Source organism: Anastrepha obliqua, chromosome 1, assembly GCF_027943255.1.
Source record: "Anastrepha obliqua isolate idAnaObli1 chromosome 1, idAnaObli1_1.0, whole genome shotgun sequence".
Lineage (NCBI taxonomy): Eukaryota > Metazoa > Arthropoda > Insecta > Diptera > Tephritidae > Anastrepha > Anastrepha obliqua.
Window position 1 is genome coordinate 45,866,516 of NC_072892.1, and position 18,536 is coordinate 45,885,051.

Sequence of the window (18,536 nt, forward strand, 5' to 3'; positions counted from 1 at the left end):
CTTAAAGAATGAATGCATCTACACAGTTGGAAAGTTGTACATAGACGTTGGAGCTCATAGCGGCAGGCGATTAGCAACATGCTGTGGAGTGGAGTGGCTGCTGAGTCAGATGCAGCAAGCGAAAGGAGAATTATAGTTGTACACTTGTGTCATAAGATTTAGAAATTAATTATAGCATTTACTTAAAGCTTAACAGTTACAAATTGTAAACTTTATTACAAGTATGAATATGGCAAATATATTTGTAAAAATGAAAACTTGTTGGTAACTTTATTTTTAAATTTAACTCGCATGTATGGGGTATTAAAAAAAGCATGCAGAATATTTAAGGAGTACGGATATTTAAATAGTATTAACAACGCAAACGGCCGGTTTGGGGCGCATTGATTCAAACAAAGAGCTGTCATTGTTTGTAGTGAAAATGATTTACTCGTGAGTTTCTCGCCACCTGCTTCACCAATACGAGTTCGGCGCTAATCCTTTAATGAATCATCAGCAAGTCAAACTATTATGAAAATGGATATGGGCGCCTAAATGGTTTGGCGACAGCTTTATTGACATTTTTTGGGGTAAAATCTAGCGCACAAATTTCCAAAGGCTATGTTAAGGCTGTCAGGTTCATTAGCTTCAATTGGGATCAGCACAATTTAGGGTGAAATAGTGCGTTTGGCAGGTAGAACAGAATGGCGGTGGATCAAAAATCTGATTGATGGCATGTAGAGCTTAATCGAAACCCCTTTTAATTAACATAATTGTTTTTTCACACACTCATACATGTACAGGGTCCGGCACTCGAAGTGTAACCAATTAAAAAGGCCATAAATTTAATTTGGAAAATTACTTTTATTTAATTCAAAGTAAAAAATGTGTGAAAATAATATAAAAATAAGAATCAATTGACTTTTGACCACTTTTTGCCTTGATTATGGCCTTGAGACGGTCCAGAAACGAATCGCAAGCTGCTCGAGTGTGACTTGCAGGTATTTTGGCCCACTTGCGGACAATGGCTTCTTTCAGCGCCTCGAGACTAGTGACTCTTTTAGTTCGGACCTTGCTCTCCAAGATGGCCCAAAGAGAGTAATCCATCGGATTCGCGTCCGGTGAATTTGAAAGCCATTGTGTGGACGTTATGAAGTACGGCACGTTCTTTTTTAGCCATTCTTGGTTCACTCGAGCTTTGTGAGATGGTACTGAATCCTCTTGAAACGCCCATGGTCTGCCACCGAAATGTTTGTCTACCCACGGCTTCAAAGCAACCTCCAGAATACTTTCCCGATAATATTTCGTATTTCCCTTGACGCCAGGCTCGATGAAAACGATTGAAAAACGTCCATCTGCGGTTACAGCGGCACAAACCATTACCTGTGGCGGCCAACTGAAAGCCTCCTGGTAGCCAATCGATGACTCAAATTCTCGTATGAACGGTCGATCAGATAAATAATATCTTTTTGGGAGTTTACGAATTGCTCAATTTGAAAAATTTTCTTATCAGAAAGCACAATGTTCGGAAATTGACCGCTTTCGGCCAAGCGAAGCAACTCCTTCACTCTCTCAAGTCTGACTTGTTGCTGCTTTTGTGTGAGATCATGCGCCTTTTTGATCTTGTTAGGCTCAGTTCTTTTGGCATTTGATTGGCACTTCGTCGAGGATTTCGCTCAAGTCACTTCTTCACTTTTTGAACCATTTCACGTGTCGTTACAGTCTATCGATTAACATCTCCATGACGTTTAGCGGTGCTACCAGTATCATTGTAACGAATAAAGGTGCGATAGACAAAATCTTTACTTACTTTAAGGTGCCCGAGCTCACAAACAATTGGTGGTTGTGATTTTCCAGCCAAATATAATGCAATCACACTATTGCATTTGAAATCCATTACTGATTTTCTATTTTCGCTTTTACTCTCGGCAAAATACTTGTGCGCGCTTGTAAACAAACGTCTTTGGACTGTGATTTAGCCAATTAACAGACAGCTGATACCCGTGCATGGTTACACTTCGAGTGCCGGACCCTGTATAATATTTAATGAGTTTAACGAAGGGTTAGTTTATAGGGTAGAGAAATCTATAAATACATTTACATATCTTAAAGTTCTTTAAATCCTTTTTAAGTTTCGGTTACTTTCTTAGATTGCAACTCAGTGCTGCCGTAAAGCTCACGACCGCCAGCAATTAATTTAAGAAGGCTCATTTATTAAGTTACGAGTATTTACAATTACTTACAGTTGCAATTGCATGCCGCCTCCATTCAGCAGTTGATTTTTTTTTTTTTTTTTTGAGAGGGGTTAACGCTATTAAAAAAGACTTATACAAATATTTATTTATTCATTCATTCATTCATCACTTAAAGTACAACTCAAATAGATTATATATATATATAATTGGTGCGTACACTATTTGTTGGGGGTTTGGCGGAGGTCTTCTTCCTATTTGTGGCGTATGTCTTGATGTGGTTCCACAAATGGAGGGACCTACAGTTTCAAGCCGACTACGAACGGCAGATATTTTATTATGAGGAGGTATTTCATGGCAGAAATACACTCGGAGGTTTGCCATTACCTGCCGAGGGGCGACCGCTATTAAAAAAAACGTTTTCTTCATTTTGGTCTTTCACCGCGATTCGAACCTACGTTCTCTCTGAATTCCGAATGGTAGTCACGCACCAACCCATCGACTACGGCGGCAGCGCAAATAGATTACTAAACATAATAAAGGGTGATCAATTTAGAGAACCAAAACGGGCCAAACAATACTAATGCTCCCTAAAGATCTTATAAGGACCGAAGTTTATTCTCAACCACGCCCTTTAGTTTTCGATGGAATTTTGATTGCGTGAAAAATTTTATTTTATAGAATCTACTATATTGCAAAGTTAGGAGAGCATTTCGAATTGCTTGATTTATTTTTTTGAGTTACTTAGTTTTACTTAAATTACCAACTATTGAACTTCGTAAAATCATTATCCTCAGTACTGGCATTTAGTGCGTGCTGAAATTTTTGTTATTTTCATACTTTCGGGTAAGCCCTTTTTTGCACTCGTATCGAAACGATTTGCCCGAAGTGATATAAACATCAAAATTTTCATTGAGTGGGATGCGCCCAGTATTATGTTCCTTTCGTCAACTAAATTACATGTAGTCAAAGCAAAAAGACCTTCTTCCAAATATTTCTAATACTCTGGGATATTTATCTTCTGTAAATCAAGAGGCTCGCTACTTTTACGAACTCGCTCACTCCAATTTTTTTGTGCTCGCGGCAATCCTCCTCCCAATTTACGACTACATCTGTGATTATTTAGGAAGGTTATAGTTCTGAAGAATTTGGCATTTTCTTCAATTTATTATTGGCAAGTCGATGGACTTTCGGATTATGATTGTGTGTTCTGGGTACCTTTTCCATTCCGCACTATTCACAAATTTCATTTATTAACATCTTTTGCGCAGAAACTATTTTCTTTGAGCGGGAGACCTTTGAAATTCAACCTTTAATTTTGCGACAACAACCAACTCTTCATTTCCTTTATTGGACTTTAAAAAGATTATTTCCAGTATATGACAAAAAACCGCTCAAAAAATATTCCCCGTTTTAGGACGAAACCACAAATTTACTGCGAGAAAAATTACAAGAAAAATAAAGAAGACGTATTAAAATGGAACAGGTATTATTCTGCTACGGTAGAGCTTGGATGGTTTACTAAAAATATAGGTACTAAATAATTAAAAAAATTGCAATGGTGATTACGGGGATTTATTGGATTTATTTTATTTGGGGATTTTTTTAAATGGCGATTCTGTGATTGGGGATTTTATTTAAAAGGGATTCCCGGTTTTTCAATCAACTTATACATATCTTAAAAGCAATTTTGGTTACACTAAAATGTGTATGTTGACTCCATCTCCAGTCTCGTTTGACTGTTATGTTGGATGTGCAATAGTGCAATGTCGCTTTTACTTGTCCCCTAACGAAAGCTGATTTTTGTGAGGAACGCACGGTTCGTAGAAAGAAGCTCGGATGTTGGCAAAGAGCGGCCGCTATTACAACAGCATTTTGTATTTTAATGCTACTGTGGACCGTAAGAAACTTTTTGAACCAGGAATCTGCATCTTACAATAGAAGTTCTTAACACTTTTGCACTTGTTCAAATAATGCCTGATAGTTTTTTTTTTTTTACATAGAAGAAAGTGCGCAATACCGCCAAGAAAGGAAATTTTAGGAAATCATTAAGGTTTCCAGCAACTTCAGACTTGCACTCCATTATACTTAAATTGAATAAGCTTTACGTACTAAGCGTACGAAAAATCTTTCTAGAAATATTTTTCAAAAACCGTGGAATTGGGATGCAAAGTTTGTCGATTATTCCAATTTTTGCAAAAAAATTTGAAAATGAGATTTACACGGTTTTTGTTAGACAAGGTGCTGTATTTCATACAAAACTAACGAACGTTCCAAAAAAAAAAAGAAAAATAATCAAAATTGGTAAAAATGTTGATTTGCGATCGTTTTGGTGCGAGGTGTATATAGTACTTAGTTCTGCCATAAGTTCTGTTACAAGTTAAGTCCGTTATAGATATGAAATTACAATACTTTTTTTTAATGAAGTGAGTTTTATTTAATCATGTAAATATTAAAAAACAAAAATTTTAATTTTGATTCGAAATGGTCACCATCTGCTTTTACACAATCATTCAACCGATTAGGCCATTCAGCTATTGCAGCATGCACGGTTTCCATGGATATTTAAGTCGTTGCTCGAACCAAAGGTTGTTTGAGACTATTCAAATTTCTGTGAGGCCTTCGATAGGCCACGTTCTCTATTTCTGACCACAGACTGGTCAGATCTGGACTTCCAGGCTGCAAATCTTCAGCAGATATAAACCCAGGAATATTGATTTTTAGCCACTGCTGGGTGGTTTTTGCCGTATGGGTTGGAGCGGAATCATGCTGGAAGGTCCAACTTTCTCGATTGAAGAGAGTACTGCTCAACTGCTTCACCACGCTTTCTAAGGCATCCTCCTGGTATACTTTGGCCCCAGTCTTAACTCCTTTTTCGCAGAAATGAAGAGATGTAACGTCTTTTTTGCATAGATTTTGTTATTTGCTTATTAAAAACTTCTTCAAAAGTGAAAATTTTCTCACCTGTGAAAAGAATATTCTCATAGCCGTTGACCACATGCCACCACATGCTTGCATCTGACGAGTCTAATTTTCTTCAAACGCCTTATTAAAAGAGGACCAGTTGAGCGACCGACGGAAAGCTTTCATGTAGAGATCATCTCTATTAGTCTTGACGTGGATCTAGTCGAAATATTCATTTCCCTGGACATGATTTCCTACTTTCTAAGGGGATTTCTGGAAATTCTTTCTCGAACGGCTTTTATGGCTGCACTGCACCTTTTACCACACTTAGCTAATGCAATCACTGGAATGCGATTTTCCTTAGCTCCCCACACCATTGTTAACAAGCGAAATTTGCCCCAAAATTGAGTATAATTTATGTTTAGACAATGCATACGAGCGAAGGCAAAAATAACAGAAATGTTTTCTACGAATTTGTTCTCGCTGTATGCATTGTAAAATTTGTCACAGAATTTATGGCAAGACTAAGTAAATTTTCAAAGTCATTTATTGGCGCTGAGGCTATAGCTCCCCTGATTAGCATGGAAGCCGCCCTGCGTACCTTGTTGAATCTGGTATTTACTGTGGACTTATCTACGAACACATACAAGGCTATGACCCCATTGAAAAATGTAGGGTGTACTACTGCTGCATAAACTCGGCGGGATATACATATATGTGTGGAATCTCCATTTTTAATCTATCGCACATTTACAGGCATATAGAACAGTGATAGCCTTCCTAGACGTCTCTTCAGCATAGAATTGTCAAGTTACTTTCCTATTTACGATGATACCCAGGTATTTCACTTTATTTAAGAATCCTATTCTACGAAAATAATTATATACGTATGTAAGTATATATTTACATATTTTTGATCCCACATAATTCGAGAAATTATTTTGCTCCCCAAAGGGAGAAATTCAAAACAATGGCAACATATTATCAAAATTCAGCCCTTTATTTACTATTATGTCTGCGACTAATTTTGTTTACGGGTTGTCTAGCTATCACCCAAAGGTAAAGAGAAATAAGGAGGTGCTTTCTTAAAAATTCCTTGAGAATTATTCTCCCAGAAAAAAAATTTTTTTCCCCAAAATAATATAATGTAACTATATAACAAAAACTACTTGCGACACATATTCAACCCTTTCTTTAGGCTAATTACTAACAACAAATACATAAAGCGTCTTTAAATTAAAGGATTGGTTTCAAAACCATTTTTGGAGCGAAATCCCTAAGAAAAACACAAGAAAAAAAATTGATTGCTCTCGCCGTTGATATGAAATTGAGAATAGTCATTGTACTCACAAATTGAAACCTTTTTCCCACAAATAATCTCATTAAAGACCAATGAACCGATTATGAAGGCGATTACTGTAATTTGAAAAATCAAAACCAATGCTTAAGAAAATTTGAAAAAAACGTTTAGTTAAATAGTTTTCCCACGAAAAGGGACTCTGTTTTTCGTTTGCCAAGCAACAACAATAATCAAAGCAGGAATATTAGAAATAAGTGTAATTCAAAATGAACCCTTTAACATGTAAAAATGTAGGAATGCACAGTGAGTAAAATAAGTTTTGGCACAGTGCATTTTTTTACGATGTTCACCATGCTTTTCATGCCATTTTGTTTCGTTAGTTTTGAATAAAAATATAGTTCATACTACTACAACCAAAGCGACATGTTTTAAAGTTTCAAACTATATAAAATATTAAAAAATGCATAAAATTTTCAACAAAATTTCTAACTTCCTACACAGAATTGTAAATTTTGTTTGTCCGGTATGCAGTTTTATAAACAAAAAATAAAAACCTAAATAATTGGCGCTTACACCCTTTCTCTTTCTATTTTTGGAGTGCGTCTTGATGTTGTTCCACAAAAACAGGGCCCTACAGTTTTGAGCCGACTGCGAACAGCAGATTTTTTTTATAAAGAGCTTTTTCATGGCAGATATGCACTCGGAGGTTTTCCATTGCCTGCCGAAAGGCGACCGCTATTAGAAAAAACATTTCCTATTGTATTATTTTGGTGTTACATGCAAAGAGATTCGAACCTACGCACTTCCGAATGCTAGTCACGCACCCACCCAAACTGCGGTCGCAGTTTTTTATATTGATTTTTTTGCGATTTGCTGGTTTGAATGTCAAAGTGCATTGCTTTTTTGTTGTTGCTTTGCATGTTTGTTTACATTCTCATTAAAATTATAACAACAAATTACATGTTTGTAGGTATTGTTGTTGCGGTATCGAACTCACCTTATGTGAATCGCCTTGGCAGAGACCATTAGCAGAAAAAATATTAAAAATCTACTAGAAAATTCAGCAATTTCCAACGTGCACTTTGTTGCACTTGAATTAAATAATTCATAAAATTGCATACCAAAAAAAATTATAAATTCTTGATAAAAAGTACGAAATTCTGATGGAAATTTCATGAATTGTTTTAATGCTTAACACTATATTTTCATTTTATGAAAATATTATAAAAAAAATTACAGAGTCAAAACTTTTTTGACTGACTGTATGTACATATGTAGTGCACCCTTCTTTAAAAAATCCATGTTAAAAATGCACCACATGCAGCGCAAGATTACATTGAAGACAATCGTCGATTTTATGAGCTCCACAACCCTCATTACTTTCCAATTTTACTCCTATTAACCGAAAACATTACAATGTGCCTGAAAAATTCTCCCCAAAAAGAGCCACGACACCAAAGGAATTCTTTCAGATAACCACAAAATGTTAAGAGTGCCAACGCAGCGAACTGCGACCCCATTCATGATTCACTCTCCATTAATAAACACACACAGAGGCCCACACTTATATATGCAAACAAATACAAAGGTAAGAGTCCAAAAGCCCAGAAAGCAGCATTACAAAAGTCAAGGTTTTATTACACCAACGCAGCGTTTGAGTGGAGTTCGAAGGGCCTACTAGTGTACGTACATATGTACATATATATGTTCATACAAACATACAACAGCTTACATATGCACTTGCATATATGTGCATGATCATAAGCTGAGTGGCAAGGGTTGACCCTAATCCTTTTAATGCCACATCCTCTACGCACTCCTCAGTTGTTGTTATTCCAAGTACAACTGCTGCAATCCATCGCTCTCCTCCCCGGCATTCGCTACGTACTCACATTTGCTCGTGTGAACGACTCATTCCAAGCAGACACCCAACAACGCCGACGCGACATAGCAATTATGATGTGATACACGTTGTCCACACTCCGCCCAGCCGCGCCGCCGATTATCCGGCATTTGTACATTAGTGGAAATTTGTGTGTGCGTGTGCGCACCAATTTGCAGGCACATAATGGAAAAAAATAAATAAAAGCAATAATAAGCACCAACAACAAACCGAATCAAAGAGTAATACAAAAACAAAGCGAAAAAACGAATCAAATAATAAACAACGACAGCTGCAACCAAGAAAATTTTCTCACACTCAACAGTATGCTGGCACACCAACAACTTAGCGACAGCCACAGTCGCAGCCGCATCCACAAACAGCAAACTAGTCAGTCAGTCAGTCAGTCACGCACTCACTCACTCATTCAGTCAGTCAGCCGATCGTCCTATAAACGAATAAACAACAAAAACAACATACAATACAATGCCATATTAGCCACTTAGTCAGTTAGTGTAGCAGTCAGTAAGTCGCTCTAGTGGCCACATCCGTATGCCAAGCCTGGTTTTTAAGTTCGTCTGTCCTTTCACGCGTCCATCTATCCAACCGTTGGTCCGTCCGGTACAGTGCTGAAGAGTGGTAGCAGCCACAATTGCATACGCAAGCGCAGCAGCAGTCAACGCTTATTCAACAGTTATTCTGTGGTCATATATGTGTATATGTGTGTGCTTGTATTTTTAGTGTCCGTCAGTCGTCGAAATTTGACGAAAGGCAGGTGGTAGTTTTTCGGGAATTCAGCTCACTGGCACATAACAGCTACTGAGTATCATCTTTAGACGAGTCAGTCGCGCAACGGATAAATATCCTAGATTGGCACACAATGTTATTAAGCGCAGTGGGATCAAATGGAACTATTGCGGGTAAATAATGGCAATGAAATTAAATTTGGAAAGTGTACTGAAAGAACGCAGAAATTTGCATAAATCAGGGCACCGCTAATCGGTGCTCTGTGAATTCGACCGTAGCAGTTATTGAGCTGAAGTGATTTTGGAGTTTTTTTTATTTTTTTATTGCCAACATTTTTTTATTAATAATATTTTATTATAATATCTTCCTTCTTTAAATTAACCTAACAAAACTTTTAATTTTTTTTTCAAAGCTGAATATTTTTGCACTATCTCCTAAGATCGTTCACATAACGCATTTACAATTACGTCATTGCAAAGTTACGCTCCTTTTCCACTTCAATATGCATACCCTTATATTCTAAGATGCTTGGATTCTCAGGGAACTCGAAAGTATCAGTCGATCTGACGTCAGTTTAGAGTATTGCTTGCATTTATTTGTTTATAGACAGTTATTTCCTTTACATTTCTTTCCATTACATACATTAACTTAACCTAACTTTTTTGTTCACTATTTTTAAACTTGTTTCACTTATCTCTCTCTCTCTTCTCTAAAACAACGGCACGGCAAAATTACTCTGAAAAATTTCACTTCGATCTGCGATCTGAATCGTATCAGCTACTATTAGGAAAGTTATCAGGTTCAGATCTCCTTCTCCATCACAAAAAATAGCTTGCGAATATGGATCGATATTTAGATGCGAATAGGCATCTGTATTGTTTTTTGTTATGACCACAAAAGACTGGGCATTTTTTATTTTTTAATATTATACATTCTGAAAAGGTTGATAGCATAAAGCTTATGCTATAGCTTTTGCCAATGGAGCAACAAATAAATAAAAAATTGACAATTACACTTCTGTTAGGTGTTTGGTCGAGCCTCAAATGGAGGGACCTACAGTTTTAAGCCGACTCCGAACGGCAAATGGAAAGAAATACACTCGAAGGTTTGCCATTACCTGTCGAGGGGCGACCACTATTAGGAAAAACTTTTTCTATCAGTTTGCTGTTTAATGCACGAACCCACGCACTCCCGAATGATAGTCACGCACCAACCATTCAGATACGGCGGCCGACCAACCTTGATCAGTCTAACATATTCCTAACTACTATACATATGTATGTATGTTGGTTTTACGAAGTTCGTCGTCGTAGTGAGTCTGCTTGTGTGTGACCTGCAGGCATAAGGTGCTGAGTTCACACCCTGCTATGGATATGTAAGATCAGTAGCCAGAACAACTTTTTCTACTCTCACAGGCAAAAACAGGCCTCCAGATACTTTTTGCCATTAATAACGTACTGGGTTGACGAAGTTTCTTGAGAAGATATTGGCTAAGAAAACATATTTCTAACAGGTAATAAATTTATTACTTGGCAGAGCGAAACAAACATACCGAGGCGGTGAAGTCGTGGTCGTTCTAGGTCTCAACAGCTCCATTGGACTAGGATGGACTTATGGTTAGGATGGACTTATATGGTTGAACTAAGATGGATGATAAAGGAAGTTCGCTTATAGAAATCATATCTTTTTCTGCGCGCAACTATCTTTTACGTATAAATTTAGAGGCTGAATTTCTCTTTGTTTTCGCAATTTGTCAGAAGAATTTTGCCCAAATCAGTAGGATGGGGTAAAATTGTGTATGAAGATAATTATTTCAATTCTTCATTTCAACCAAATTCCGCCATTTCATACAATTCTTACACTGACTTGTACTTTCATTAAAGCCCAACCATACTCAACCTCAATTTAACTTAAATACCTACAAGTCCCACTGTGCCCAATCACTATCAAAACTCAGAGTCACCCTAAGCAAAGGGATGAGTGCTGTTTGCAGCGGTGATAATAACACCGACGACAATAACGAGCCGTTGCGTCGAGCGCAACAACAAAATTATGGGGTGTAAGAAAAAAATCGTGTGGGAAACTGAGTAGCAAAGTGTTTCCCACGGTTTCGAAAAAGGACTGTTGCAGCAGCTTTCGATGAGCAGGAGGTTAATTTACTTTACCTGGCATACAAAAACAACCACCAAACTACTACGAGTATCAACAACAAATACAGTAGGTGTAAGCACCAGTCACGAGGAGAAATCAGCTGCACCCTCGCAGCAAAGTGAACGAGCAAAAATGCAAACAGCCCTTAAATGTAGAAAGATGGAACAGGATCTGTGCAGCATGCGTCGATTGCACCATCCTAAAGCAAAGCGCGCTCCTTACAATGATTCGAACATTGAAAACAACAACAAAGAATAACATTAACCACCACCATCATACAAATTTTTACTTTTACTGAGTCCAACTCAGCTCTAAACTCAACCAGCCGCAGATGAGTGGGCAATCCTGTCTGCTCTACTATCGCAGGTGTTCATCGGCACTGGTGGTGGTTGTACGCTTGTGCTCCCACTCCTGGTTTACATGTTTTCTCTCCCTCTCTCTCTCTCTCTCTCGACGATTTCATGCGCTTGTATGAGCGCGCGCTGCGCACGAGCACAAAATAATCATCGCAAGGAACTGAGCGACCTTTAGCCACGTGCAGCTATAAAAGGCCGACACATTCCTGACGTACTCAGCATTCTAGTTGCAGAACTTGAAGTGAAAACGACGTTACGTAATCGAAACGGTTTCAAGAGAAGAATTAAAAAAAATTAAATTTCGTTTTCCCTCAAAAAAAAAAGTTAAATTAAAAACATAAATATCAAAATGGCAACCAGCGCTTACGAATTATCAAAAACTTACCGTTATCGCAAGGTGATGAAGCCGCTATTGGAGCGCAAGCGTCGTGCGCGCATCAACCAATGCCTCGATGAACTCAAAGAGCTGATGGCCGAATGCGTGCAACAGGAAAGTGGCGAACCGGAGGTGAAATTGGAAAAAGCCGACATACTCGAATTGACAGTCGAACATTTGCGTAAAATGCGCCAACAGCAGTCTAAGTCAAAGAGCGCAAATGAAGGCGCACGCCAAAGCTTTCGATCCGGCTACATTAAGGCGGCGCATGAAATTTCACGTTGTCTCGCCACATTACCAAATGTAGATGTACAATTGGGCACACATTTGATGACACAACTTGGCCTGCGTCTTAATCAATTGGAATGCCAGTATCAGGAGGTGCGCACTACTATCAATCAACCGTTAAGCGTTAACTGTGGTGCAGCTACTCTCTCATCATCATCCAGTGCCTCCATGTACAGCCCGGTTTCCAGCGGCTATGCCAGTGACAATGAATCGACTACCTCAAGTCAAACAGCAGCGACCAGCAGTGGACTGCTACAGGTGTTGTCAGCAAATGTGTGGCGTCCTTGGTAAGCGACAACCAGAATCACCAACAGCCATTAGAAGCGCCAGCGAAATGTTGCAGCGGACTTAACTTAAACATAAGAAATATTCTACCAACGGTCTCATTATGATTTAAGAGAAATTGTTTTTTAATTTTAATGATATCATTTTTTTTTTTTGCAAACTGTTATTAGAAAATTAGCTAAATTAGGAAATTAGTTTTGTGAACTGTGATAGGACAAGCTTTAGTTAAATATGCATACATACAAACATTTACGAAGTAGTTGTTAAGTATACACACTTCCATACATTCATTCGTAGTTGTGTATTTAGATATATATTAGTAAGTAATTGGAAATGAAAACATCAATATGCACATATACATACATATAGACACATATTAATATATGATTCGAAAATGAATTGAACAACATAAAAAACTTTGACTTTGAATTTGAGTTGGCTGTGCTGAACTATGGCGGTGAGACGAATACGGTGAAAGGTAGATACAACTAAAATAAACTGTTAAATACGGCAAAGTATTTATGTATATATATTTATACTTATACATGCAGCTATGGACAGAGAAATAGCGCACTTCCCTGCAATAACATATAATGATTATTATTTTTACTGGATGACATAGTAAACCAGTTATCTTTGCGTAAATCTTTCGTTTATTTCAGTATTATCAAAAACAAAAAGGCAAAGTAAATAATAATTCAATATCTACAATTATAAGGAGTTCGAAAAGGTTGAATTTATCAAATTTTGAAATGGACACTGAAATAACGCACTTTTACTGATCTGCAAGAAAAACAAATCTATTTCAAATTGGTTAAATTTTTTTTATTTAATAACTTATATATACTAATTTGTTGAGCATCCATTATTTTGTAAAACTGCTTTATAGCTGCGAAGTAAACTTTTTATTAACTTTTAGCATCTCTTCAAAGGAATAGGGTTCCACGCATTCTGCAGTCTTTGCCATAAATCATTGGCATTTTTAAATTTTTTGACGTGATAACGTCTTATAATTCGATTTAGCCGGCTGCACGCACGAAAAATGTGTCGTTACCTTGCTCTTTAGTGTTACCTTGCTCATTTGTCGTTACCTTGCTCATTGCCGTTACCTTGAATGAACTGCAAGCGAAAGCGCGGAACGAACAAAGCAAACGAACGGCAACGTTCGACATCTTGCTCTCTCCTACTTAAGTGAGCGTATATATGTATGTATATGCGCATATGTATATATATAAATTCACGTATTTGTATTTGCATATGCCTTTTTATTGATTATTATTAATTTGATTTACTTGAAGAATTGAAAATAACAACAAGTTTGTTAATAATACCTGTTGTTTTAATGTTAATATTATTAATTTTTTTATTATATATGAAGAAAAAAATGTATGGTAATATTTACCATATACCTTATAAGATATGTTGTATACTAATATATGTATGTATATAAACATGCATATACATATACAATTTCGCGCAATTTTCAAAAAGAACAAATCTATATGTAAAGATGCATACAAATCATATGGACATATCAAATATACGAATCTATTCCGTACGCAAGCAAATGTAAGCTAATGTGCTTGAACTGCAAGCGAGAGCGCGGAACGAACGACAAAGAGCACAATCGGCCCCTGCGTTCGGCAACGTTCGACATTTCGCTCTGTCCTACTTGAGTGAGCATATATATGTATGTATATGCGCATTTGTATATAAATTCACATACTTGTATTTGCATATGCCTTCTTCCTGTGTGCATGGTAATGAACCAATTCTCTGTTGAGAATAAACGATGATAGAAAAAGTAGGAAATGAAAGGGAGTGTTTCAAGTGTAATGTGTCTTGAGAAAGTCAAATCGATATGATGCCCTTAGTGTTGTTGACTTATTAACGTCTGATGCACAATCGAAATTGAAGATATCTTTCATGAATTTGATAAATGTTTCGTCATTTTTCACGTTTGTGTAAATGTAACTTGACCTATTCCATTGCAATTCCACTTACCTCCTCCTCTATATCCATACAAAATATCTATCAAACAAATAAAGTTAAAATTTTGTTTTGAAATTTGCAACCATTCCATCAATATTTTCTTATGACGTTGTCACGTTAAACTATCGTCAGTAAACCGACTTTACAGACAACCTCTTTTTTGCTCAATCTTAACCTTCATGTTGTTTCACAGATTTTCAGTGGGGTTAAGGTTGGGACTTTGTGCTGGCCAATCGAGAACTAGATTTGCTTCTTCGGGAAACCAATTTTTCACCACTTTTGCTGTATGCTTGGGGTCGTTATTATAAATGAATAACCAGTTGATTGGCTTGGCTGCATCGTATTTTTAAGAATATCAAGATAAACAAACTTATCCATATTGCCATTTATTCTAACTATTAGTCCATTCCAACAAAATGATCCCTAAATTTGCAAGTTACCCCCGCCATGCTTTGAGTGTTTGTTGTATATTGGTTTTTGAACTTTTGGTTTTTTTGGATTTCAAGGCTGACATTGCTGTCGATTTTAATGCTGGTTCCTGGATAAACGAAGACTCTTACAACCTCAAACTCATACCTATCACATGTCTATTTTCATTTAAGCCTTTTCGCACAAATCTGTTTGATAGATTCAGGCCATATTCCTCATTTATTTCCAGTGTTAGCGTCCGAGTTCTTAAAAGAGTCACGTTTACTGTTCTTAACAACGGTCTTGTCTTGCTGAATTGTAGTCTTTCGCGCAGGCATCTCTCGAAGTTTCTTATTTCTAAGAATAAATTTGATGGCATTGTGTACCATTTTACGTAAAGAACTCATTATTTCTACAATTTAAGTTTATTTTGTACCTTTTTCGTAAGAGTCCCAAATATGTTTTTTTTTTCAAGCCAGTAGTGCGGTTCTCTTTCCATCTTCCTACGCAAAACGATTTTAAAGGAAACAATTATATTATATTTGCAATTATAACAAACAAGAAATTACCTAAAAAATAAGCTTTAATTATCTTAAATAAAAATTGAAATAGATCTGTGCTATATCGTTGTTCAACACGAGAACACTCATTTCGAGTAGAACATGGCAAAAAGAAGCATTAAAAAAGTTGACGGGACTTACTGTCCGATATTAGAGGGAAGTGATTCAAAGCATAACATGGTCATTAAAATATATATGCACATAACATGTTAAGGGTTACTAAATTTAGTTTCTTAATAATATATTGTATATAGTTGTATGAAATCGGCACAACTGTATGCGTTGTGTAAACTATGACCTGTGGAGTAACAGTACTACACACGATGTAGTATTCAAAAAAATGTGTGCTGCCAATTTAACTCTTTGGCGGTTAACATTCGTAACGGTCAAATGTTCTTCGGATAGCTTAAGTGCTTTTGCTCAAAAAACATGCATTTCGCAGCATTTTTTATTTTTTTTAATTTTTTTTTATATTATATTATTTAAAAATTTTTTTCCAACTCCACAACTGAAAAGTAATCTCATTTCAACTAATCGTACTTAATGAAAATTTTCCTCCAATACATTCAAACCAAAACGAATCTATTAAAGGTGGTGTTGGTAAATCAGTTGAGTGTTTTTTTTTTCTTTCCCCGTGTCCATGTGGATGTCAGCTCAAAATGATACAACAACATTATTTGTTTTCTAGTTTCCCCAATACTTTGCTTTGACAATCAAACGTACAGAACAATGTTGTTGGTCTAGTGCCTCCTCCTTTAATGAATTCACCTTGATTCAAACGAATTGCCAAATAAGCAAGGCGAATCTATTAAAGGTAGTATCGGTAAATCAGCTGATATGTTTTTTTCTTTCGTCGTGTCCACGTGGCTGTCAGCCCAGAATGAAACAAGGCGAATTCGTTCTTTGTTTTCTACTTTGCCTATAATTTGATTTGACAATGAAACATACAAAACATTGTTGTTGGTCTAGTGCCATTACCTTTAATGAATGTGCCTTGCAAGTAAGCATGTTTACATTTTTTGTTTTGGCTACTTGACTCACTGTATACAGTGTGGTCTGAGGGAATTGTCAATTTATAGGCAAACTTGTAATAAGTACATTTTTCAATAATTTCGATGCATTTTGTTTTCATTTAGTTCAACTGGTGTCATAAACTTTTTGTTTTAGCACTTCAACCAAATCAACAGAAATCTATAAACATATGCATCGAAGCCCTAAAACCGCACAGTCTACATATTAATTGATTAATAAGAAGTGTGCGCATTCTACACACAAAGCATCCTACTCATGTGTGTATAATCGTCAGAAATGACTCGTGTATTGCACACATTAGCTCGCGCCACTTTAGCCAGCAACTGCCCAAAAGGCAAAAAAAGGTAACAATAAATTTTCGAATGAATGCACCACTAAAGCATTTGTTCGAAAATTCTCAAACTTTCCCACACTCAAATTCAGCTGCCGAAGTGCTTAACACACAACAGCCTTACCAAACAACAGCAGCAGCGGCAGCAACAAATAATTATGCCATTATCCTGAAGCAGAGAGAAATGACAATAACAACAATAAAATCGAATGAATGCATTAAAATACTTTACTTGCGCACATTGCGTAGGAGGAGCTGATACGTACACATACAAACATATGAACATAGATGTGCATAGGTACATACAGTGCAACGGCAACAACACGGCAATCCAATAAATCGAAAAGCAAACATAACGCACCGGACAGATATTCTGTTTGAGTGTCTGTATGTATGCAGTTCGCCTGTGCATTGCTGGCGAAGCAACAGATCAAAATACCAAAGCGAAAAATAGCAGCAGCTGCAAAATTTCAGATCCTTAAAAAGGAGCATGTGGCCGGCATAATAACAGCAACAACCAACAACAACGAACACATGCCGCACGGAAAGTGCTGTGTGAGAAACTCACTTTCGACTTGGTTCCCACGCCACGAGCCATAAGGCAGGTTTTTTTTTGTGCTTAGCAACGGATTTTTTCTACGTCCCTTTGCAGCCAAGTGTCCTCGTCGTCATTCATTGAATACAAATGTATGCATATAAATAATAAGTGTGTGTACGTGTGTGTGAAGGCTGTTAATTCACTTTACACTACCACTCGATTAGGGTTGCTTGTTTCCAATTCAGCTGCGCAATAGCACTAAAAGCGCAAAGCAAATAAAGCTACGCTTCTGCAATAAGAGAGTGAAGAAGCACACTTTGACTGCTCGCTGTTAAGGGTTGCACGGTCATGAGTATAAATTCATGAGCTCAACAAGGATATGACAACATATCCATATTAGCCAGCAAAACGTAAACAACGAACGAAAATCAACAAAGCATGGCACAACCAAGTAAAACACAAATCTACTTAAAAGTCAAGAAACCACTATTAGAGCGTCAAAGACGTTCGCGTATCAATAATTGTCTGAATTCATTGAGGAAACTCGTGGCCGAATTACAAGCTGACGACAAAGTATTACGCATGGACAAGGCAGAGCTGCTAGAACAAACACTTGCATTCGTACGTGAACAGTGTGGGCGCACCAGCGGGGAAAATATACGTCATAGGTTACAAGTGCCCACGGACGCTTTTAACCATGGCTATATGAATGCCGTCAATGAGGTGTCACGTGTGATGGCTTCAACAACCGGCATGAGCGTAGAATTTGGCAAATCTGTGATGACACATTTGGGTCGCAATTACAATAGACTACAACATCATCAGCAGCCGCTTCAGCAACAGCAACAAGTAACACATCAACAATGTGAACCCGCGCACATGCCAACACTAAGCATAGAGTGCGCACCACTCAGCCCTGCTTCTTCCGGCTATTACAGTGACTGCGAGAGTTCCGCTGCTTCACCTTTTGCACCACTACACTCCACTATCAATGTATGGCGACCTTGGTAACTAGCAGTGGAGTTGAAATGCTGATGTGTGGGGCGAGAAAGACTAATGGGCACGAAAACGAAGTGTCCTCCAAAGGCTGTGATACTGAGCTGTGATATATTTATTGGAAAAATATAATCTAAAGACTGTGTTAAATAGAAAATATAATAATGAGCAAATTAATGAATTTAATTAATAAAATACACTTTTGTACTTATAAACTAA

At 37.2% G+C, this 18,536-nt stretch overlaps 2 protein-coding genes across 2 annotated transcripts; both read left to right on the plus strand.

Moving 5' to 3' along the window:
* Nucleotides 1–11,860: 11,860 nt before the first annotated feature.
* LOC129235641 (enhancer of split m7 protein) lies at nucleotides 11,861–12,466 on the plus strand. Its single transcript, XM_054869586.1, has one exon. The coding sequence runs from the start codon at nucleotides 11,861–11,863 to the stop codon at nucleotides 12,464–12,466; it is 606 nt and encodes a 201-aa protein (XP_054725561.1).
* A 5,293-nt stretch (nucleotides 12,467–17,759) lies between these two features.
* LOC129235521 (enhancer of split m8 protein-like) lies at nucleotides 17,760–18,332 on the plus strand. The gene has a single exon (XM_054869407.1). The coding sequence runs from the start codon at nucleotides 17,760–17,762 to the stop codon at nucleotides 18,330–18,332; it is 573 nt and encodes a 190-aa protein (XP_054725382.1).
* Nucleotides 18,333–18,536: the final 204 nt, after the last annotated feature.

Coding starts and splice junctions, on each gene's coding strand:
- LOC129235641 (XM_054869586.1), top strand. CDS start 11,861: ATGGCAACCAGCGCTTACGAATTATCAAAAACTTACCGTTATCGCAAG.
- LOC129235521 (XM_054869407.1), top strand. CDS start 17,760: ATGGCACAACCAAGTAAAACACAAATCTACTTAAAAGTCAAGAAACCA.